The sequence below is a fragment of the Plecotus auritus genome (genome assembly GCF_963455305.1).
Source record: "Plecotus auritus genome assembly, chromosome: 15".
Lineage (NCBI taxonomy): Eukaryota > Metazoa > Chordata > Mammalia > Chiroptera > Vespertilionidae > Plecotus > Plecotus auritus.
In genome coordinates, this window is record NC_137781.1 from 1941285 (window position 1) to 1963589 (window position 22305).

At 69.0% G+C, this 22305-nt stretch overlaps 1 protein-coding gene across 2 annotated transcripts in view; it reads right to left on the bottom strand.

The window, feature by feature from the left end:
- The window catches only part of ACSBG1 (acyl-CoA synthetase bubblegum family member 1), a 33162-nt gene extending 11993 nt beyond the window's left edge, over positions 1-21169 (bottom strand). Inside the window, exons 1-5 of one of the 2 annotated variants that reach the window (XM_080651795.1) lie at positions 11073-11191; positions 7433-7531; positions 6751-6851; positions 675-901; positions 243-331 (exon numbers count right to left, since the gene is read on the bottom strand). In XM_080651795.1, the coding sequence (XP_080507921.1) occupies positions 243-331; positions 675-901; positions 6751-6851; positions 7433-7531; positions 11073-11122 (566 nt within the window). In that variant the 5' untranslated portion in view covers positions 11123-11191. Of the gene's footprint in view, positions 1-242; positions 332-674; positions 902-6750; positions 6852-7432; positions 7532-11072; positions 11192-20893 lie in introns of those variants that run through there. The other variant, XM_080651796.1, reaches the window with a different exon arrangement.
- Between the last annotated feature and the right edge of the window lie 1136 nt (positions 21170-22305).

A 22305-nucleotide genomic window follows, 5' to 3' on the forward strand; every position in this document is an offset into this window, starting at 1 on the left:
AGGAGACCGGAGGCCTGTGTCCACGCAGGCCCGACAGCCCGCCTCTGCCCAGCCCCAGCCCCAGCCCCACGGAGCTCCTCGGCCAGAGGGGCGGGGATCCCACAGACGCTCGCACAGCTGCCCAGGCAGAGGGGCCCCGGGAGAGGTGGGGTGTTGGAGAGGGGTGGGGGCCTCTAAAAAGAAGTGACCGCCTTCTCTTCCCGCCCTGCCCACCTCCCGCCCCGGGGCTCTGCGCCGCTCACCCAGCAAACACCGTGCCCACGGCCGAGAAGAACCACTCCGGGGAGTTGAAGCCGAGGATGGCCACACTGTGCGCACGCTCCAGGCCGAGCTCCAGGCGGGACAGACAAACAGCCAGGTCAGCCGACGGGCAAGGGCCTCCCGTGGCCGTCAGGACCCCTCCGAGACCTCAGAGCCCAGGCCGCATGCCGGAGCAGGCCTGGGGCCCGTCCCCCAGCCTCCTGCTGACCCTCCGCCCGGCACCCGCCTCCCAGCCCTTGGTTTGAATGTGACCACACACGCAAAGCCCCTATCAGGTGCCTGCGCCGTGAGGGCTCGGTGCACGGGCCACCCTGTGTGGGCCCAGGTGTCGGTCATCGGGGAGAGGCCGTGGGGCCCAGCGCGGGCGGGAGGGAGCCCGGGGAGGGGAGGTGGGGTCTCCCTCGGGGCCTCACCTTCAGGAAGCCCTTGGCCGCCCGGCGGGCCTGCAGGTAGTACTGTGCGTAGGTGATGCGCTCCCAGGAGCCCTGGCGCTTGAAGCCCAGCGCGGGGAGGTGCCCGTACTGGTCCAGGGCCCTGCAGAACATCTGGTGCACCGTGTAGGCGCGCTGCTGCTGCGGGCAGCTGGGGTCCAGGCGCAGGCGGACCCGCCCGTCGGCCCGCGTCGTCCACAGCGCCTCCTCTGCAGGGTGGGGAGAGCGCAGCTGGGGTCCCCTGGCCCCGGGCTGTCCCCCAGCCACCCCGGTCCTCGCCCTCTGGTCCCAACGACGCCTTGGGCACTGACCCTGGGGCTGGCAGGCAAGCCGGGGGGGCTGCCTGGAGGAGGAGGCCGACAGACACGGAAGAGGGAGCAGCTGCGGGGAGGTGGCCTTGACCCGTCCACCAGCTGCAAAGCCTTTTCTCAGAAGAAGTCTCTCACGTTCACACTGACCATCTTTTTTTTAAAAAAACCACAGCACAGCACCTCCTGGTTCTGAGGAACCAAAGCGGTTCAGAAGGGATGGGCTATGCAGGGGGCAGGCCCTCCTGCGCCCGCCCCCCTCCAGGCCACCACACGGACATGGCGTGCGTCCGCCCGGCCGACAGAAACGCACACACGGGGCGCCCGGGTTCATCCGGCGGCCGTTGCTTTCTTCTCATCCCAAGCGGGGAAGGATCACGTTTCCGGCTGTGTCAGCTGAGGGCAGCAACCCCAAAGCCCTCGGGGCCAGCTGGGGAGCGCCCCCACGTCCTCATCAATAATGGAGGATGATCAATAATGCAAGAGGCGCAGCGACCCAGGGCGTCCGTCCGTGCGGCCGGCGGCGGCACGGGCCTCGGGCTCGCTCTCGGGCCCTGGAGACAAGCCTCGTCTTTCTGCTTCTGAGACGGACCAGGAACGGTGCCAGGGCGGGTGGGAGGCCAGGGGCGGACAGCACAGGCCTCTGGGGAAATGAGAGTCCCCTGCGACCCGGGTGTTTATTTGTAACCACCTGGTTTTTAAAATGCTGGCTCACACTTAAAAAAAAAAGTATGATGTGCCCTGGCCGGTGTGGCTCAGTGGATAGAGCGCCGGGCTGCAGGACTGAAGGGTCCCGGGTTCGATTCCGGTCAAGGGCACGTGCACGGGTTGCGGGCTCGATCCCCAGTAGGGAGTGTGCAGGAGGCAGCCAATCCAGGATTCTCTCTCATCATGGATGTTTCTATCTCTCCCTCTCCTTCTCCCTTCCTCTCTGAAATCAATAAACACATATTAGAAAAAAAAAAGAAGTATGATGTGGAAAGAAAAAAAACAAGAAAAAAAAATATTCCGTGGACCAAGTCAAACACAGCCGTGCGCCAAAGCCTGCGTCTTGGCCTTGTGTGGGTGTGCGTCTCCCTCGCGATGGGTGGGTGTGGGCAGGACGCCGCGGCCTGGCCTCACCGTTCACTCCACTTCCCCCGACACTCAGATCCAGCCCCCAGCCGCCTCCCGGGCTCCCCGAAGGACAGGTTTCCACAGGTGGCTTCAGGGGTCAGAAGAGACCATTTACACCGAGTGGCCAGATGATGGTGATCTCTGAACGCATAGTCACCTGGCCACTCAGTGTCTATCCTATAGAATAAAAGGCTAATATGAAAATGGTCCCCTCGACGAGGAGTTCGACCAGCAGGCAGGCTGGCCAACCGCCCATGTCCCCTCCCCCTGGCCAGGCTGGCCGGACCCCACCCATGCATGAATTCATGCACCGGGCCTCTAATACACACACACACACACACACTGAGTGGCCAGATGATGATGATCTCTGAACGCATAGTCATCTGGCCACTCAGTGTATGTCCTATATCATAAAAGGCTAATATGCAAATTGTCCCCTCAACCAGGAGTTCGACCAGCAGGCAGGCCGGCCAACCGCCCATGTTTTTTCCCCCGGACCAGGCTGGCTGGACCCCACCCATGCACAAATTCATGCACCGGGCCTCTAATATATATATATATATATATATATATATATATATATATATATACACACACACACTCTGAGTGGCCAGATTACTACGCGTTCAGAGATCATCATCATCTGGCCACTCCGTGTACCTCTGACACACGTTCTGGACAGAGCTCCTTCATCTCATTCCTTCTGTCCCATGATGGACCCCCCGAGGCTGCAGGCCCTGAAGGCAGAGCCAATGGCTCCCGGGTCCTGAGAGCAGGGCCCAGCCCAGGGCAGAGGTCAGGGGCCTGCGGGGAAGGACATGTGAGCCTCTCTCCCCCCTCACCCAGGAGGGCTGGACCGAAGGACCGCGTGTCCAGGGACCAGACCGCGGCCTCCCCCACCCCCAAGTCCTCCCAGGCTGACACCCGTCCTGCCTGCCCCAGGCCCTGCCTGCCCTGTCCTGTGGCACGAGTCCACTCCGCCCAGGCTCAGGGCCTCCGCCTCGTGCCCGGGGCCAAGCCCCCGTGGGCGTGGGAGCTGCGAGGGCAGCGAGGTGGGGCTTTCCCAAGGCCCCGCGTGCACTTTCTGCCCTCCCTCCCTCCGCCCCTCCCTCCCGCTGCCAGGCCTGCCTTATCAATCGCCCATTATGTGGGCGCCCGGCCTGGCGGGGAGGCAGGCAGCTGAGCTCTGGGGCCCTGGGAGAGAGGTGGCCAGGCAGAGAGAAGGCCCTCGGAGGGCGGAGGGCGGAGGGCGGAGGGCGGCGGGGAGCCGGGTGCTTGCTGTGCCCCATGGGAAAGGCCTGGGCTCTGGGGACGGGGGCAGATGTCTCGCCCCGGCGCCTGGTCCTGGCCGCAGGGCCAGGAGGGTCCCTGTGTGGACACGGCCTGGGCCAGGCTCTCCGGGAGGAAGGAGGAAGGCCCCGTGGCCTCGGCACAGGAGAGACGAGGACAAGGCCGGCCTGGCCGGAACAGCCTGTCCGGACCTTGCACGGTGGAACGGGGTGTACCGGCTCCAAGGCTGTGGCGTCCAGGGACCCCCAGCTGCTGGCCTCCCAGCTGCTCCCCGGAGGGTCAGAACTCTGCGTTCCGGCCCTAGGCAGTGACCCTGGGCACAGCCCGCCCCCCCGGGGCCCGCGTCCCCAGCTGAATTCCGCCGGGTGGGCCACGGTTTCAGCTTTCTGTCCTAACCCCGGGCCTGGACCCCCGGCGGGGAGCTGAGCTGGCCCCACCGCCGGCGAGGACAGGGCCTGGGAGGGAGGCCGGGGCGCCCACACCTGCTCTGTGTGCACAGGCGGGGGTCCTGAGGGGCAGGCAGGTGAGGACCCCCGCAGAGCCTGAACGTCTGGGCGACAGGGTGTCCCCCCCCCGCCCCTCCCCCTGCCAGGCCCCGGGACCTTGCGAGCTCTCTTCACTGCCCGCACCCCCTCAGGCGCCTGGGCTGCAGCCATGTCCTCCTGGGCACGAGCTGGGCCTCCTGACCTCTGCCCTGCATCCAGCATCCTGGCCCAGGCCCAGAGAGTGACCGGACAGAACTGGACGTTCTGATAGGAAAAGGTTTCTACCAGATCCCCGAGCCCCGCTTTCTCTGGCAGGGGCGGCGGGGGCGGGGGGGGGCAGGAGGGCCCCGTGCCCACTTCTCAGGAGAGGAGGCCTTTCCCACCTGCTCCGTCCCCTCCCCCGGAAGCTGCCCTGACAGTGGGGCTCTCCCTGCCCCCCCAGCCTCGGGCTGTGAAGTGCCCCAGGACCAGGGGAGTGCCCGCTCCTCCCAGCCAAACCCCACCAAGCCCCGTGCCCTTGACGTGTGCGTTCGGGAAGGCAGAAGCGAGGGCAGAGCCGGCCGGCACATCCCTTACCTCACTGGGCTGCGGGCCAAGCTGGGCCGAGCTCCCAGTAGGGTGGGAGTGATCGGGAGACGGGAGACGGGAGACGGGTGGGGAAGGCCTGCAGACCTCCCGGCCCAGGCCCAGCAGCTGCTCTGCCCCATCCCCGCCCCGTGCCAGCTGGGCTCATGCTCAGCCTGGAAGGTCCCAGCAGCGGTCGGCAAACTCATTCGTCCACAGAGCCAAATACCAACAGGACAACGACGGAAATTTCTTTGGAGAGCCACATTTTTTAAACTTAAACTTCTTCTAACGCCACTTCTTCAACATAGACCCGCCCAGGCCGTGGTATTTTGTGGAAGAGCCACACTCAAGGGGCCAAAGAGCCGCATGTGGCTCGCGAGCTGCGGTTTGCCGACCACGGGTCTAGAGAGGAATGGGTGCCCCGGGCCCGCTCGAGGCTGCCTGGGAGGGAGGGGTGTCAGATTCTGGCCATCCTGGGGAGAGTGGTCACCTGGAGCCAGAGCTCAGGACCCTCGAGCTCCCGGGCCCTCGGAGACCTGGGGGCATGCGTCCGTTATTAGGCAGGGCCTGGGGGGACCCCAATCCAGGCATCTAGGTCCCCCAGAGGCAGCGTGGCCACGAGGAGACCCCCCTCGGAGGAGCTGCCTGTACTGAGAAACCCCTGACCCTCTGAGCTTGGGGTGCGATCAAATGAGAATGATGAAGAGCCCCCCCCACATTCCTCCCAGCGCTGCAGGGCGGTCAGGGACAGCCGAGAGGGGCTCCTGGGCCTGGGGCTGGGGTGCGGGCCCCTCCACGCTTCTCTGGGGCTCAGGGGACGCTGAGCTCCCCCCACACTGGCTCCCTTCCTGCCCGAGTGGCCACCACGGGGCCAGGACTCCGAGCGCCAGGGCTTTGCGTGTGCCAGGCCCTGGAGCCCCGGCCACCGAGTGCCGGAAGGAGCCAGCAGCCTGCGGAACCGAGCCAGGGCGCGGGCGGGCCTGCCAGAGGTGACAGCGAGCGTCAGGAGGTGCCCGGGCCCTGGAGGGGGACGTGGGCGGCCTCCTCCCCGCCTGACCCTTCCCCCCCCCCCCCCGCGGAAACCAGCCGGTCCTCCTGGGCCCAGCCCCTGCCTTATCTCTGGGGGCCGACGGGCGTGACAGGGGTGCCCACGTGGGAAGCCACCCCTCAGGCCGGGCCACCGAGACCTCGAGACCTCGGCCGGGAGAGCGCAGCCTGTCTGACAGCAGCTCAAGCCCCACAGGCAGGGGCGGGGGTGGGGGGGCACGTGGTCTCCAGGGAGCCAGGTGGCCTGGGTCACCCCTTACGCCCCTGACTCCTGACAGCAGGCCCCTCACGACAATGGGCCCGCTCCCACGTTCCGGCCGCCGTGCTGGGACAGAGCACAGGATCCTGCTGTCCTGTCCCCTCTGCGCCCGGGGGGAAGAGGCCTCGGAACGCGGCCCGGCCGCTGCCCCTTCCTCCTGCCCCGGTTCTGGCCTTAAGTTTAAACCCTGGGCACCGGCCTCCCAGCTGGCCACCCCCCACCCCCCACGCCCAAACCCGTCGAACGGTGAGGCCATGCCAGGCGTGCACGGGTCGCAGGGCACGCTGCAAAGCGCACGGCCAGTTCCAACGCTGCCCGGCACTCAGCGCCCACTCCCGGACCAGCTCCCACCCCAGGGAGCGGGGGCGGCTGAAGGTCGCTGCCCAGCTGCTCCGAGCGAGCGGCCTGACGCTGGGAGGTTCGCAGCTGGAGGAGACCTGGCACCTGGGGGAGCTCTTCTCCCCGACCCCCAGGTGGCAGGCGGGCGACGGAGGACAGTGTGTGTGTGTGGGGGGGGCAGAGGCAGTGACCCCGGGCCGTGCCGTCCCCATTCCCTGAGCTCCTGCTGTTGCTACAACATCACGGTGCAGCCAAGGAAAGCCAGTGAGGTGGGAAGGTCAGGGAGAGAGCAGGTGACTCAGTCGCCAGAGCCAGCCCTGCCTGCGGCCTGCCCCTCGCCCCAGTGCCCTGCTGGCAGTGCCAGGGCCTCGCTCACCGCGCCGCCTCGGGCCTCAGCCCCGCCCCAGTGAGCTTCCGGCTCTGCCCAGGCCTCAGCTGCCCATCCCTGCCTCTCCCCTTCCTCAGCTTCTAGAAGACACCTTCTCCCACTACCTCCATCACGCTGGCCATGGGAGGGTGTGGTGGGGAGTCCCCCTCCCCGCCCCCACGGCCTGCCCTGTGGCTCCCTGTCCTCGCTCCCCCCCGCCCCCCAGCACAGCTGGGTTCTGCATCCAGCAGCCCCGCCCGCCCGCCTGGCCCAGGCTCACCTGCGGAGGTCGGCTGAGCATCGTTTGCCTGCTCCGGGGACGAGAGGTCGAGAGCGTGGCTTCGGGACTCTTTGGAGAGTGTGTGCCCGTCAGTCAGGGAGCTGGAGGGCAGGGAACAATGGTTAGCACCGGCAGGCACGCATCCGGGCCGTCTGGTCCTGCTCCGCGCCTCTCGGGGGGGGGGGGGGGGGGCGTCGGCGGACCAGACCCCCGGGAGCGGCAGGGTCTGTGCCACCCCACCCGGCCTGTCCCTGCAGGTTCCCAGGGCTCAGCCGGAGGAGAACCCGCTGGCCCTGCTGTGCTGTGTGACTCTGGGCAAACTCCCCGCCCTTCACCCCCTCCGCGTTCCTGGGCTCTCAGGGGTCCCAGCAGGCCCAGTGGGGCCGGTGGGTGGCCCTGTCTCCACCCACAGAGAGAGCATGGGACCTGGAGGCCTGGAGGCCTGGTGGCACAGCCCCGGTGGTGACTGGGCCTCCCTGCACCTGGCCCACCGCGACGGGGCCCACCCAGCCTCTGTGGGCGAGCAGGTGGGGACTTCGGCCTCTGCGGCCGCACAAGCCCAGGACGCTCTGGGTCAGCGTGTGAACAGCCCCCGGGAGCTGGGGGCTCCAGAGACACCAGTCTGTCCGTCTTTCACGGGGGGCGGGGGGAGCCCCCCCTTCCCAGGCAGCGGGCCAGTTACCTGCTTCTCGCATGCGGCCTCGCGCCTCGCAGGGACCACGCGTGCAAACTAAGTTTGCAGACACACCTGGGCCCGCCGGGCGGCCGTCTGCTTAAGAACCTGAGGTGAGTTTTGAAGCAGAAGACACCAGGAGGTTATGGAGGGAGAAGGGAGAGGGAGGGAGAGGGGGCCGGGCGGGGGGCTTGGTGCTGCCCTGCTGTTGCTATGGAGACCGGCGGAGGAGATGCTGCGGGAAGGACAGGGAGGAGGACCAGGCCCGTTTCTGGGGGAGGCCTACGGTGCCGGCGGGGGCGGGGGGGCGGGGCGCGGAGGGTCTGACCGCGTGGGGACAAAGCTGCCAAAGAGCCGAGTGCGGGGCTCAGCCAGCTGTGGGCCTGGGGGGACGTGCACGTCCTGGGCTGTGAGCGTCGGGGTGCCATGTCCGCGCCCCATCTCTGCCCGTCCTCAGGACCGGCTGGCCGCAGGGCCACCCCGGGGCTGAAAGCGACCGGCCTTTGAAGTCAGCAGCTGGTCAGCCAATTAGCGGAGGCCGCGGCCTGTCATCACCGTCTCCTTCCCCTTCCGCACACACACACACACACACACACACACACACACGCCTGTCTTTAACCGCCCCCCCGCCCCCCCCCCCGCCCCCGCAATCAGAAGGGACAGGCAGCGTGTCTCCCTCTCCCAGTCTGCGCAGCTCCACAAGGACCAAGTGAACACAGAGCCGCCCGAGGACGCCGAGGCCCAGCACCTCGCCCGGACGGGAGCCTTGCTTGCTGATGGGGAGACGGCTGCTGGCACCGCGCCCCCCCCGCCCCCCGTCCTGTGGCTCAGACACGGCCGCTGCCCCGCCCCTGCCTCCCCTGCCCGCCCTCAATGGCAGGCGAACCCCGGCCCCTGGCTGTACCGGGTGCGACAAGAACACCTCACACACCCCAACGATGGCCCACGGGGTCTCCCCCAGCCTTTGCCGCGTGCCTCATGGAGAGAAGGGCGCACCCCCCCTCCCCAGGGGGCCCGCCCCCCCAGCCTTTCCCTCGAGGCCCTGCAGTGGGGTGCCACCACGCCCATCCTCGCTGACCGCCCTGGGACTTCCGGCTCACACAGGGTCAGCACCCGCTACAGACCGGCCGCCGGGCCCCTCACCCCGAGGCCCCTGCCCAGCTGGCCGCTGCCCACGCGTCAGCACGGGGCGCCGCTGGTGGCGTCCCCATTCGTAAACCCTCCCGCGTCACTAATGGTCAGCTCCTCGTGCTGGCCCCGCATCGGCCTCCTGCTTTGCACCCTGCCGGGAACCGATTCCAGCATGTCATAATTACAAGAGTTTCGTCAAAAGGTTGGTGAAGCCCTGACCTGTTTGGCTCAGTGGATAGAGCGTCGGCCTGTGGACTGAAGGGTCCCGGGTTCGATTCCGGTCAAGGGCATGGACCTTGGTTGCGGGCACATCCCCAGTAGGGGGTGTGCAGGAGGCAGCTGATGGATGTTTCTCTCTCATCGATGTTTCTAACTCTCTATCCCTCTCCCTTCCTCTCTGTAAAAAATCAATAAAATATATTTTAAAAAATAAAAAAGGTTGGTGAAGTTTGGGGGGCTCAACAAGGGCTGAGCCACATATGTGATTTCCTGTTGGAACGGCTAAACGGCACTTCCCCCAAACCTGACTGTCTGCTGCCAGACAGCTCAGGGCATCTTAATCTGCATGTCATTGCCTCCTGTGGGCCAAACCCCTGAACAGCTGTAGGCTATTCCCCAATCTGAAGATGCTTCTGTAAGCCCTATTTGAAGTGTATTATCTCCACCTTAGGACAAATTGTGTTAATAAAAAGCAAGGGGTCCTGAGACATGGAGAAACTTTAGCTCAGCCGTGGGCAAACTACGGCCCGCGGGCCGGATCCGGCTGTTCTATCTGGTTCTCTTGGTCTCCCCTCCGCTCCTTTACTTTGAATTTACATTAGTTCACACAAACCCTCCATCCATGCTTTTGTTCCGGCCCTCCGGTCCAGTTTAAGAACCCATGGTGGCCCTCGAGTCAGAAAGTTTGCCCACCCCTGCTTTAGCTCCTTTAGCTGAAGCTCCTCTGACCCCCAATGCCTGATTTCAAAACTATCTTTCGTCCTTGGACTCCTTCTTGAATCTACGCGAAGCCCCTTTCTCCAGGTCGCTGAACCCCTTTGTAAAGCTGGGACGAGAACCCCGGCAGCAGCCGGCCGGCCGGGAAATGAGACGGCCACGCTGGACGGCCACGCCCACGGGGACTGCAGGTTCCCCCACGGAGGACCTGCCTCCTCCGTGGCGCCCGGGACGTTTCCCTCCGAGAGAGAGAGAGAGAGAGAGAGAGAGAGAGAGAGGCACCTGTGTTTGGGGGCAGGCCCTACTGTCCCGACGCCCGAGAGGAGCACTGGGGCCTCTCCGAGTCCTGCCGCTGTCCGGGGGCACCTGGCCGGTACATCGGCCCGGCAGGTGGGGTGTGCCTCTAGTCACCGTGGTCACGACCTGTCAGTGGGACGGGCCCAGGAGGGCTGCCTCTCAGGACGTGGAGAGCCTCCTGAACAGAGTGCAGCGCCCGGAGGCAGGCGGCTGCCTGGGCACGAGTCCCCGCCGTCCCGGACGACAGGGACCCAGGAGGCGGCCCTGCCTTTGCCGTCCCCTCCGTGGGAGGAAGAAGGTCCCAAAGGGTCGCCTTGCTGAGGGCAGGGTCTGCGCCCGCCCAGCGCGCACACGAACAAGCCTCCCAGCACCGGCCCGCAGCAGCAGCAGCAGCAGCACGGGGAGCAAGCACACACCGGCAGGGCCTGTTTGGGCACATCCGCGGAGCGGAGGGGCGTGGGAGGCCGAGGCGTCGGCAGGCAGCCTGCACGCTCCCTCTCCCCGAGCCGGCTGTGGGGGATGGGCCTCTCCTTACCGGAGGAGCTGATGGGAACCGCTGGAGAAGACAGAACCTGCCAAGCCTCCTTCAGCCCCTCCTCCAGGAAGCCCTCCTGGATTACCCCCAGCACCCTGTCGCCCTGGGACACTCAGGTTTGGCCTTTGAAGGGCACCTGTGGCCGGGAAGCTCCCTGAGAGCAGGGCCGGGCCTGCCTCCGCTCAGTCCTCTGCCCTGAGCCATCGCTGGGGTGGGGGGGGGGTGCCGAGGGGGGGGCTCGGTCACATGGCTGGATCGAACCTTCTCGAGTCCCCACGATGTGTGTGGCCCGTCGTCAAGGGACGGCCTTTTCCCACGTGAACCCCTCAGGGATGGGAACCCATCTCCCGTTTTATTTCTGCGGCCCTTTCTTCCCGTCCGGCCCTCAGTGGCCAGGCCACGGCTCCGTATGCAGTAGGCGCCCCATAAATGCTTTCTCGCAACCACACACGGCGTGGAGGCTCGCCGTCGGCGGCCTGCCCCGGGCTCACAAGGCCGACTGGCCGTGCGACGTGGGCAAGTCACGGTACCCCTCCGGGCCTTCCGTGTCCTGCCTGCATGTACAGCGATCGTGGGGGCACACCACCCACAAAAACGCTGAGGGGCAGAGTCAGCCCTCGGGGTCCCCCGGCGGACTCCCGCGGGCCTTTGGGAAAGCGCGTAGAAGGAAATGCTCCGGGGAGACGAGGAGGGGACCGAGTGGGCGAGGGTCAGGCGCCGCCCGGCCCGCCGAGGGGCCTGGTTCCTTACGCGGTCCTCAGGATGGAGCGGGCGCCCCTGAGCAGGAGAACCTCGGGCATGGTCCCTGGGGGTGGCGCCCCCCTCGGGCTGCCTGGGCGAGAGCCTCAGAGAGCTTGTCCTGGAGTCCCCCGGGGCAGCTGCATCAGCCCCAGAGAGGCCCGGTGCCAGCAGGCCGCCCTGCAACAGAGACACAGCGTGAGTCACGGCCCGCGGGGCCCGCCGCCGCCGTCGCCCTCCTTCCTGCCGTGACTCACCAGGCCGGCACCTGTCATTTGCTTCCTCCCGAGCCCACAGGCCTCGCAGGAGGGAGCGGCTTGGGCTCCCGTCTCTGTTCCCCAGGCCCCACTGGCTGCCAGGACTCCCCGCACCACTGGCTGCCCCCCCCGCACCCCACCTCCCCACCCCGTGACCAGCTCCAGGTCCTGCCTTCTCTGCTTGAGGGCAGTTGGAGGGGGACCTGTCCCCCCTGCACGATGGAGACTCTTTCCAATGAGGGGGTGTGTTGCCCCATTCTCCCCAGTCCTGAGGACCGAGCAGGGAGAAAGCATGCCCCGCCTGGGCTCGGCTCTCCGCGGCGGCTGCTGGCACGGGCCTCTCCTGTCCCCCGCAGGGGACCCCAGCCCCTCCTTTCTCCGTCTGCACGCTGTGTCACCTCCACGCTCAGCCCCGCTGGCCCGAGGACCCCACAGGGGACTCAGGGGCGTGCCAGGGCCTGGCTGCCCCGGGCGCTCACCTTCCTCGGTGCGGCCAGCAGGCTCGGGGCTCGGCACCCCCTGTGCTCGCGGCTCTGGCTCCGAGTGTGGGAGCTGCAGGGCCCGTTCCCCGGGGTTCTAGGTGAGGAGACAGTGGGCTGGGCGAGAAGGGGACCCACCCCAGATGCCTGGGGCTGCCGGGGAGGTGTGGCTCCCGATACCTCTGACCCACCTGGCACGGCCCCGCTGCCCACCTGCGGGCCTTGCCCAAGAGGGACCTGCTGGTGCGGCTGGGAGAGGCTGGCTGTCGGCCCTGGCAGAGCCGCGGGAGGACGGTCGCTGCCACGGGGCCTCCACCTGGAGCCGCCCGGGAGCTGGGCCCCGGGAGCTGGGCCGAAACTGGCCTTTTCCTCGCTAACTGCACGCACCGCGCCCGCTCCGCGCATCCTCGCACCGGCAACCCAGTGTGGGTTTAGGGACCGGCCCGTTCCCCAGACGAGGCGGCAGCCCCGAGACCGGAGGCTTGTCCGTGCCGCACGCCAGCCAGAGGCCGCCGGCCGGCGAGGCCCAGGCCCCGGGGCGGCTCTGAGACCGGGACGCCGCGCACGCCACATCTGTCCCATGTTTGCGTCGTAAAACTCAGCCAACCGTGTCACCCACGCCCCCGGGGAGCCCCTGCCATGGTAACAGACGTCCCTGCACCGCGCCCTTTGCCCCGGTGCTCCCCCGTGTCCCCCCACTTCCTCCCTCCGTGCAGGGTTGTGGCATGAGGCCTGCATCCCCAAAAACCAGGGCCCTGCTTCCTGGAGCCCTCCTCCCGGCCCCCCCTCCCGAGGCCCCAGCCCCAACTCCAAACCCCCCACCGCCTCTGGGTGAGGAGCTGGACGAGGTGCAGCGAGGGGACCCGCCCCCCACTCAGATGGCAGACGGCACCCCGATGGCTACACGAAGGTCCATGCCAAGACACCAACTTCCAGAAAGTTCTGCCTTCACCAGATGCCAGTTCCTTCAAGGCGTCTTTTCCCACGGCCACCTCAGGACACCCTGAAACAGGACCTGGGGTGCTGGCCTGAGCCTTCTATGGGCTACGAGCCCCTTTGAGAACCTGCTGGGAGCCCCTTCACCCCATCCGTGACCCCAGACGCTCGCTCTCTGGCTGTTTGGGGTCCGAGGATTTGGGAGCCGTGAACAGCCCCACCCCGGCAAACGCCATGAGCAGTGCTGACCCGCCTCTGCCCCCCGCCCCCCCGCTCCTGTGAGGGCTGAGCCGTGAGGTTAAGGACCGAGTGGGCGCTGGGGAGAGGAGGTGGCAGACGTGTCCTCACGGGCGGGGGCGGGGGGGGGAGGGCTGGCAGGAACCGGTGCCCAGACCTCTCAGCCCCTCCTGGCAGCTGGACGACCAAGCTGGAGGCAGCGCTTCCAGACGGAGGCGGAGGCCGGGCAGACCGGCTTGTTCCAGGATCGGGAGGGCCCGGGACAGGTGTCACCCTCCCTCTCCACCCCCTGCAGGTGCCACGGGCTGCCCTGCCCCACGGGCGCCTCCTCCTCCAGGAAGCCCTCCGGGAGGGACCCCAGGCCCTCGTGCTTCTTCCTGGAGCTGCCCTGGCCAAGCCCCCCAGAGCACTTAGCATTTAGAGACACACACACACACGACTGTGCACCCTGCAATACAAGTCCCCCGTCCGTTCCCAGGGGGAATACCTCTCCTGCCTCAGGACCAGGGTCCTCGATCAGCACGTCCCTGTGCAGACGGGCAGGGGGCAGGGGCAGGGGCAGGGGACAGGAGGTGGAGGGCAGGGGCAGGGGGCAGGGGCAGGGACAGGGGGCAGGAGGTGGGGGCAGGAACCGGGGGCAGGGGGCAGGGGCAGGGATCAGGGGCTGGGGGCGGAGGGCAGGGGGCAGGGGCAGGGACCAGGAGCAGGGGGTAGAGGGCAGGGGACAGGTGGTGGAGGGCAGGGGGCAGGGGGCAGGCACAGCGGGCAGGGGGCAGGGACAGGGGGCAGGGGGCAGGGGCAGAGGGCAGAGGGTAGAGGGCAGGGGCAGGGGGCAGGGACCAGGGGTAGGGGGCAGGGACAGGGGGCAGGGGGTGGAGGTGGGCACAGGAGCCTGGTCCCTGCCTCCCAGGCTCCGAGGTGATGGGTCTGATGGCCACTAAATGAAAGACGCGTTCCCGATCCCTGTGGGACCATCAGTCCCAGGCGAGGGCAGGGGCAGGGGCAGGGACCAGGAGCAGGGGGCAGGGGGCAGGAGGTGGAGGGCAGGGGCAGGGGGCAGGGGGCAGGGGCAGGGGTCAGGGGGCAGGAGGTAAGAGGGCAGGGGCAGGGACCAGGAGCAGGGGGCAGGGGGCAGGGGGCAGGGGGCAGGGGTCGGGGGGCAGGAGGTAAGAGGGCAGGGGCAGGGGGCAGGAGGTAGAGGGCAGGGGGCAGGGGGCAGGGGGCAGGGGGCAGGGGTCGGGGGGCAGGAGGTAAGAGGGCAGGGGCAGGGGGCAGGAGGTAGAGGGCAGGGGGCAGGGGGTGGAGGGCAGGGGCAGGGGCAGGGGATGGGGGGCAGGAGGTAGAGGGCAGGGGCAGGGGGTGGAGGGCAGGAGGTGGAGGGCAGGGGCAGGGGTCAGGGGTCAGGGTCAGGGGTCAGGGGGCAGGGGCAGGGGTCAGGGGTCAGGGCCAGAAACGACATTGAAGGGAGCAAGCCGGCCGGGGGGAGGCGGGATTGCTTCATGGAGCGGCGGGCGAAGCGAGCGCCCCGGGCGGTGGGCGGTGGGGACCGCTGTGCGGAGGGACACGGACCCAAGGCCTGGGTGACAGGCCAGGTGTGGCCCTCCCCAGCCTCGGTCCCGGCTCACGAGGGGCTGGGCCGAGGCAGAGATCTGGGGACCCGGGGCTCTGGGCAGGAGGGCGGCTGGATCCGCCAGAAGGCCCGCGGCCGTCCCTGAGCCGAGCCCAAGCCCCAGTGGGAGTGGAGCCTCAGCCCCCAGGGCTTCCCTCGGCCCTGCGGGGGGCGGGGGCGGGGCCGCCGCCAGCTCCCTTCTGACCCAGTTGGCAGCGCCCGACGTCCCCCCCCCCCCCCCCCCCGCTGAAGCCGCGTCCCGTCCTGCAGCCCGAGTGACAGGCAGCAAGCAAGCGGGTGATGGCCCAGAGGGCGTTCCCTGGGGGCGGGCCACCTGGGCCACCTTGCGCAGGCCCCGTCCCGCCTGGGACTCAGACGGAGGGCGTCCGTGTTCTCTGGGGCCGGGGCTGGCATCCCGCAGCCCTGGGCAGGAACGGGGGGGGGCGGGGGGGGCAGGGCAAACGGCAGGGCAGGAAGTCACACTCACAGCCGGCAGCGGCCACTGTGTGCCCGCAATGCCGTCCACACTCGATCCTCCCCACAGCCCCGCGATGGAGCTCCTGTCCTTCGTGTCCCCATTTTACAGACCGGCGACCTGAGGTGCAGAGAGATTAGGTAACTCGTGCAAGTCCCTGTGGGGAGCCGAGCGGAGATACGGACTCGGGCAGGCGGGCGTCAGAGTCTATGCCCCGAGCTCGCAGGCGGCACCCAGCGGTCTCAGGGCCACCGAGCGGGGGGTGGGGGGGGGACGAGGGGGGGGACGCCGCGAGCAGGCGGAAGGGGCGGCCAGGCCCGCGGGGTGGTGGTCCCAGAGGATTCTGATGGAGCTGAACATCCCCGTCCCCTCACGACGCCGCAGCCACCCCCACGCACGGCACCGCGGAGCGCTCACATGTGTACATGTGTGTGACGTTCTGGGCAACCGAACCCGCTGTGCGGCCCGACACGGGGCGGGACAGCACATACAACTGACTGTGCCCGGCGCGTCACGGCTGACAGTGACCAACAGCGATGGACGTGCCACAGGTCCGTGTGTGTTCCACGCCGTTTCCCTCGTTCCGCTAGAGCCGTGGTCGGCAAACGGCGGCTCGCGGGCCACAGGCGGCTCTCTGGCCCCTTGAGTGTGGCTCTTCCCCAAAATACCACGGCCTGGGCGGGTCTATGTTGAAGAAGTGGCGTTAGAAGAAGTTTAAGTTTAAAACATGTGGCTCTCCAGAGAAATGTCCATCGTTGTGCTGTTGGTGTTTGGCTGTGTGGACGAATGAGTTTGCCGACCACTGGGCCAGAGCGTCCTCTTTCTGCTGCTAACGGACAGGTCGGCTGCGAACAGTCCCTACGCGGGCCGGCAGCAGCCTCGCACCCCCCCCCCGGCCCCCCCGCCCCGGTCGCATCACGCCCTGGTGCTGATGTCACGCCGCTGTTCTGGCCGGGCGCACAGTCAGAGGCGCGGGCGGGCGGGGGGGTGCTGGGGGGGCTACCTAGGTTGGAGCTGAGTCAGTGCCAGGCTGCCCCCCCCGCCCGCCGCGATGACCCACCCACAGCCGGCAGTCCCCCGTGTGTCATCACCAGGCGTCACCACGCGTGCGGGAACGTGGACTGAGCGATGCGTCCCGGCTCTGAGGGTCCTGGCCTCCTGCCTCCAGGCCCCCCCACGGCGCCCCCACTGCCGGACTCACCTCCCCAGCCGGCTCCCCCGGCTCTGCGGCCTCCCGGCCCAGCTCCCCGCTGCTCCTCCTCTGCCCGCTGTCTGCACGCCTGGCTGCCCTCACCTGGCCACACCAGCCTACCCAGACCTGGGAGCTGGCCCGGCCCCAGCCTGTCCTGCCTAATGGGCACAGGCTACTCCTGCACACCCACCCCCTCAGGCCACACGGCGCCCTGCCTGCCACCCGGCCACCGGGCACCGCGCTTCCCAACGCAGGGTGAGCCGCCCCCCCTCCGCTCCAGGTCCCTGCAAGCCCTTCCTCCATCCAGCCTGGGCTCCCTCCGGCTCAGAGGCAGGGTCTCCCCTGGGCCCACGATGGGCACCCCTGAGGGATGGCCAGGTCACAGCCACGGCCTCAAAGGGCTCAGACCGGTGCCAGTTCCCGCCCAGCTGGTTCCGCCTCTCCTGGCCTGGCCCCTTCCCGCTTGGCACGGCCCCAGCCCCTCGGCCCAGCCCTGCACGGCCCCTGTCCCTCATCCCAGCCCTGCACTGCCCCTGTCCCTCAGCCCAGCCCTGCACGGCCCCTGTCCCTCAGCCCAGCCCTGCACGGCCCCTGTCCCTCAGCCCAGCCCTGCACGGCCCCTGTCCCTCAGCCCCGCACGGCCCCTGTCCCTCAGCCCAGCACGGCCCCTGTCCCTCAGCCCAGCCCAGCACGGCCCCTGCCCCTCAGCCCTGTACGGCCCCTGTCCCTCAGCCCTGCACGGCCCCAGCCCCTCAGCCCTGCACGGCCCCTGCCCCTCAGCCCTGCACGGCCCCTGTCCCTCAGCCCTGCACGGCCCCAGCCCCTCAGCCCAGCACGGCCCCTGCCCCTCAGCCCAGCCCAGCACGGCCCCTGCCCCTCAGCCCTGTACGGCCCCTGTGCCTCAGCCCTGCACGGCCCCAGCCCCTCAGCCCAGCACGGCCCCTGTCCCTCAGCCCAGCCCAGCACGGCCCCTGCCCCTCAGCCCTGCATGGCGCCTGTCCCTCAGCCCTGCACGGCCCCTGTCCCTCAGCCCAGCACGGCCCCTGTCCCTCAGCCCTGCACGGCCCCTGTCCCTGTCCCTCAGCCCTGCACGGTCCCTGTCCCTCAGCCCTGCACGGTCCCTGTCCCTCAGCCCTGCACGGCCCCAGCCCCTCAGCCCTGCACGGCCCCAGCCCCTCAGCCCTGCACGGCCCCAGCCCCTCAGCCCTGCACGGCCCCTGTCCCTCAGCCCAGCACGGCCCCTGTCCCTCAGCCCTGCACGGCCCCTGTCCCTGTCCCTCAGCCCTGCACGGCCCCTGTCCCTGTCCCTCAGCCCTGCACGGCCCCTGTCCCTCAGCCCTGCACGGCCCCTGTCCCTCAGCCCTGCACGGCCCCAGCCCCTCAGCCCTGCACGGCCCCTGTCCCTCAGCCCTGCACGGCCCCAGCTCCTCAGCCCTGCACGGCCCCTGTCCCTGTCCCTCAGCCCTGCACGGTCCCTGTCCCTCAGCCCTGCACGGCGCCTGTCCCTCAGCCCTGCACGGCCCCTGTCCCTCAGCCCTGCACGGTCCCTGCCCCTCAGCCCTGCACGGCCCCAGCCCCTCAGCCCTGCACGGCCCCAGCCCCTCAGCCCTGCACGGCCCCAGCCCCTCAGCCCTGCACGGCCCCTGTCCCTCAGCCCTGCACGGCCCCTGTCCCTCAGCCCTGCACGGCCCCTGTCCCTCAGCCCAGCCCTGCAGGGTCCCTGTCCCTCAGCCCTGCACGGCCCCTGTCCCTCAGCCCTGCACGGCGAGGCGCAGAGGGCAGCTCAGTGGGGCTTGGTCTCCCACCCCACCTCCTCTCTCCCCCGAAGCACCGGGAAGGCAAGGGGAAAGGAAGGGCACCTCTCAGGCCCCCCTACCCGGCAGCAGCAGTGTGGCCACTCGGCCAGGACAGGGGGGCAGCCTTGTGTGGAGCCGGCGGGAGGGGCAGAGCGCAGCTGTCACCACCCCTGACTTTAGGACATTAGAAACAAGGGCTCCCAGCCCTTTCCTCACAGGAGGGCTGACAGCAGGCGGGACCCCCCCCCCCCAAGGGGACAGATGGGGAGACTGAGGCTGAGAGCAGGCGGGGCCCTCCCTCCCATTGGACAGATGGGAGACTGAGGCTGACAGCAGGCGGGACCCTCCCTCCCATTGGACAGATGGGAGACTGAGGCTGACAGCAGGCGGGACCCTCCCTCCCATTGGACAGATGGGAGACTGAGGCTGACAGCAGGCGGGACCCTCCCTCCCATTGGACAGATGGGAGACTGAGGCTGACAGCAGGCGGGACCCTCCCTCCCATTGGACAGATGGGAAGACTGAGGCTGACAGCAGGCGGGACCCTCCCTCCCATTGGACAGATGGGGGGACTGAGGTGAGAGCAGGGGGGACCCTCCCTCCCATTGGACAGATGGGAGACTGAGGTGAGAGCAGGCGGGACCCTCCCTCCCATTGGACAGATGGGAGACTGAGGTGAGAGCAGGAGGGACCCCCCCTCCCATTGGACAGATGGGGGGACTGAGGCTGACAGCAGGCGGGACCCTCCCTCCCATTGGACAGATGGGGGGACTGAGGTGAGAGCAGGCGGGACCCTCCCTCCCATTGGACAGATGGGAGACTGAGGCTGAGAGCAGGCGGGACCCTCCCTCCCATTGGACAGATGGGAGACTGAGGCTGAGAGCAGGCGGGACCCTCCCTCCCATTGGACAGATGGGAGACTGAGGCTGAGAGCAGGCGGGACCCTCCCTCCCATTGGACAGATGGGGGACTGAGGCTGACAGCAGGCGGGACCCTCCCTCCCATTGGACAGATGGGAGACTGAGGCTGAGAGCAGGCGGGACCCTCCCTCCCATTGGACAGATGGGAGACTGAGGTGAGAGCAGGCGGGACCCTCCTTACCATTGGACAGATGGGAGACTGAGGCTGAGAGCAGGCGGGACCCTCCCTCCCATTGGACAGATGGGGGGACTGAGGCTGAGAGCAGGCGGGACCCTCCTTACCATTGGACAGATGGGGGACTGAGGTGAGAGCAGGCGGGACCCCCCCCCCCATTGGACAGATGGGGGCACTGAGGTGAGAGCAGGTGGGACCCTCCCTCCCATTGGACAGATGGGAGACTGAGGTGAGAGCAGGCGGGACCCTCCCTCCCATTGGACAGATGGGGGACTGAGGTGAGAGCAGGCGGGACCCCCCCCCCATTGGACAGATGGGGGCACTGAGGTGAGAGCAGGTGGGACCCTCCCTCCCATTGGACAGATGGGAGACTGAGGTGAGAGCAGGCGGGACCCTCCCCACGGGGACCGATGGGACACTGAGGGGAGAGGGTGTCTCGCCCAGGTCGTGGACAAGGCCTGCTGTCTCCGTCTGCACCGAGGGGGGGACGGGCTCAGAGTCCCTGCGCGGCGAGCAGAGGGCCGGCCTCAGCCGGGGTCCAGCCGCTCCCTCGGCCTCCCCTCCCTGCACCAGGCGGGCTCTGCCTTCTGTGGGTCTGACCGGCCCCGACCTCCGGGAGCCACGTGCCCCGCTTCCCCAGGGCGGCCCGGCTCTCACCACCCCCCCCCCCACCCCCCGTCACCGTGGGCCGAGGCAGGGACCTCCAACACGGGCTCCTGACCCCACTCTGGCCTCCCTGGCGGGCAGGGAGCCTGAGAGCCAGCAGCCCTTGTTTCTCACGGTGCAGGCCGAGCCCGTGAGCACCTCCCGCACCCCAGCACCCCCGTGGGGAGGGAGGACCCGCAGCTTCACCCAGCGTGCCGCTGTCCCGGGAGGGGCGGGCCCCGTGCTCCTGAGGCCCGGCGTGAGGCCCCCGCTTCCAGGACAGTCGGAGGCACATTCCCTCCGATGCTTTTGCTCCGTCCTTCCTCCCTGCCCCTCACCCGCCCCGTCAGCACAGCGGCCACCACGCCGTGGCTCACGCACCGGCTCGGCCCGCAGCCCTCGGTCCTCCCCCACTCCGCGCTGCGCCCCCAGACCCTCCTGTCCCCGAGTTCCCTGTCCTCCTCCGTGTCTTCGCACCCTCGCAACGCTGCTCCCCCTGCCCGCACGCCCTCCCTCGCCTCTCCCCCTGCCAACGCCCGGACCCCCCAAGGCCCGTGTCAGGGGCCCGTCCTGGGCTCTGGGGCCCAGGGTCTGCCTGCTCCCTGCTCCAGGCTGGGGAGCCCTGGGCCCGGGTCCCACCTTCTCAGGGTGCCCACACCCTGGACGGCCAGGGCCTAGGCCCGCTTCCGGCTGCGGCTCAGCAGGACTGCACGCGGGCGGACAGGGAGGCGGGAGCCCAGACGGACAGCGACCCGCCAAGGTCACACCGCGGGCCGGAGCCAGACCCTCCGGCTCGCCCCGTCCTGCCGTCCTTGACTCCACATGCCGGACGAGACGGGGACACGCTCCGTGACCAGAAAAGGCCTCCTCTTTCCGGCCGCAGCCCCCGCCTGTGAGCCGTCCCGTGGAGGCCCTGGGCCACGCAGAGGCGTGCACGCGGACCGGCACTCCGCACAGCACCCGCCCGGCCAGGATCATCCCACCCAGACCCGCTTCTGGCCCAGAGACACAGGCTGGGGGCGGGGTGGGGGGGCGCAGGGCAGGTGCCCAGGCCACACAGCACAGCTACTCCCTGACCCCAGGCTCCGGAGGCCCGGCCGCCGCCCACGTACCTGGCCCCCAGGTTCTCCTGGGTGGTCCCCAAGCCTGGGTCCGGCCGGCGGTCCTGGGGGGCCTCTCGGCTGTCCGGCATGCTGGGGTCCCGGGGGGCAGCGGCGTCCGGCTCCAGAGCTGCGTGGGTCCGCCTCGGGCACTGCTGCGGAGGCTCGGTCTGGCGCTGCGCGGGGCTGGCCTTGAGTGGGCATTGGGGGCGGGCAGGGGGCGGGGAGCCCCCGGAGCGGCCCACAGAGGCCGTTTCCTCTCTTTTTGGAAGCTCACAACGCTCCTCAGTGGCGGAGTTGTCGGGGCTGAAACTTTCCTTTTCTTGGTGGTTTTGTTCCACTCGAGACAAGGAGAATTTCAATGAGGGCAGTGTTCTTTCTGATGCAAATCCACTCCCCCTCTCCCAGGAAGCTCTGCCAGTCCTCCTCACCGCTGAGCCGCACCACCGGCCCTGGGGGCTCTCCCCCACCCTCACCCTGCAGCCCTGCTCCCCCCACCCTCACCCCGCAGCCCTGCTCCCCCCACCCTCACCCTGCAGCCCTGCTCCCCCACCCTCACCCTGCAGCCCTGCTCCCCCCACCCTCACCCCGCAGCCCTGCTCCCCCCACCCTCACCCCACAGCCCTGCTCCCCCCACCCTCACCCCTCACCCTGCAGCCCTGCTCCCCCACCCTCACCCTGCAGCCCTGCTCCCCCCACCCTCACCCTGCAGTCTGGGCCCTGCTCCCCCACCCTCACCCTGCAGCCCTGCTCCCCCCACCCTCACCCTGCAGCCCTGCTCCCCCACCCTCACCCTGCAGCCTGGGCCCTGCTCCCCCACCCTCACCCCGCAGCCCTGCTCCCCCCACCCTCACCCTGCAGCCCTGCTCCCCCACCCTCACCCCGCAGCCCTGCTCCCCCCACCCTCACCCTGCAGCCCTGCTCCCCCCACCCTCACCCTGCAGTCTGGGCCCTGCTCCCCCACCCTCACCCTGCAGTCTGGGCCCTGCTCCCCCACCCTCACCCTGCAGCCTGGGCCCTGCTCCCCCAACCCTCACCCTGCAGCCTGGGCCCTGCTCCCCCCACCCTCACCCTGCAGCCTGGGCCCTGCTCCCCCCACCCTCACCCTGGGCCCTGCTCCCCCCACCCTCACCCTGCAGCCTGGGCCCTGCTCCCCCCACCCTCACCCTGCAGCCTGGGCCCTGCTCCCCCCACCCTCACCCTGGGCCCTGCTCCCCCCACCCTCACCCTGGGCCCTGCTCCCCCCACCCTCACCCTGCAGCGGTCCCTGGACGGGGCCCACCTCTCCCAGGCCCCCGCTGGCGGCTGGCCTCCAGGAGACAGTCCCACACTGAGAACGGTCAGGTGCAGAGCAGGGCCCTGGAGCAGACCTGAGAAGGGAGACCCGGGAGGGGCCGTCCAGGGCCCCCGGACGCACGCAGGCG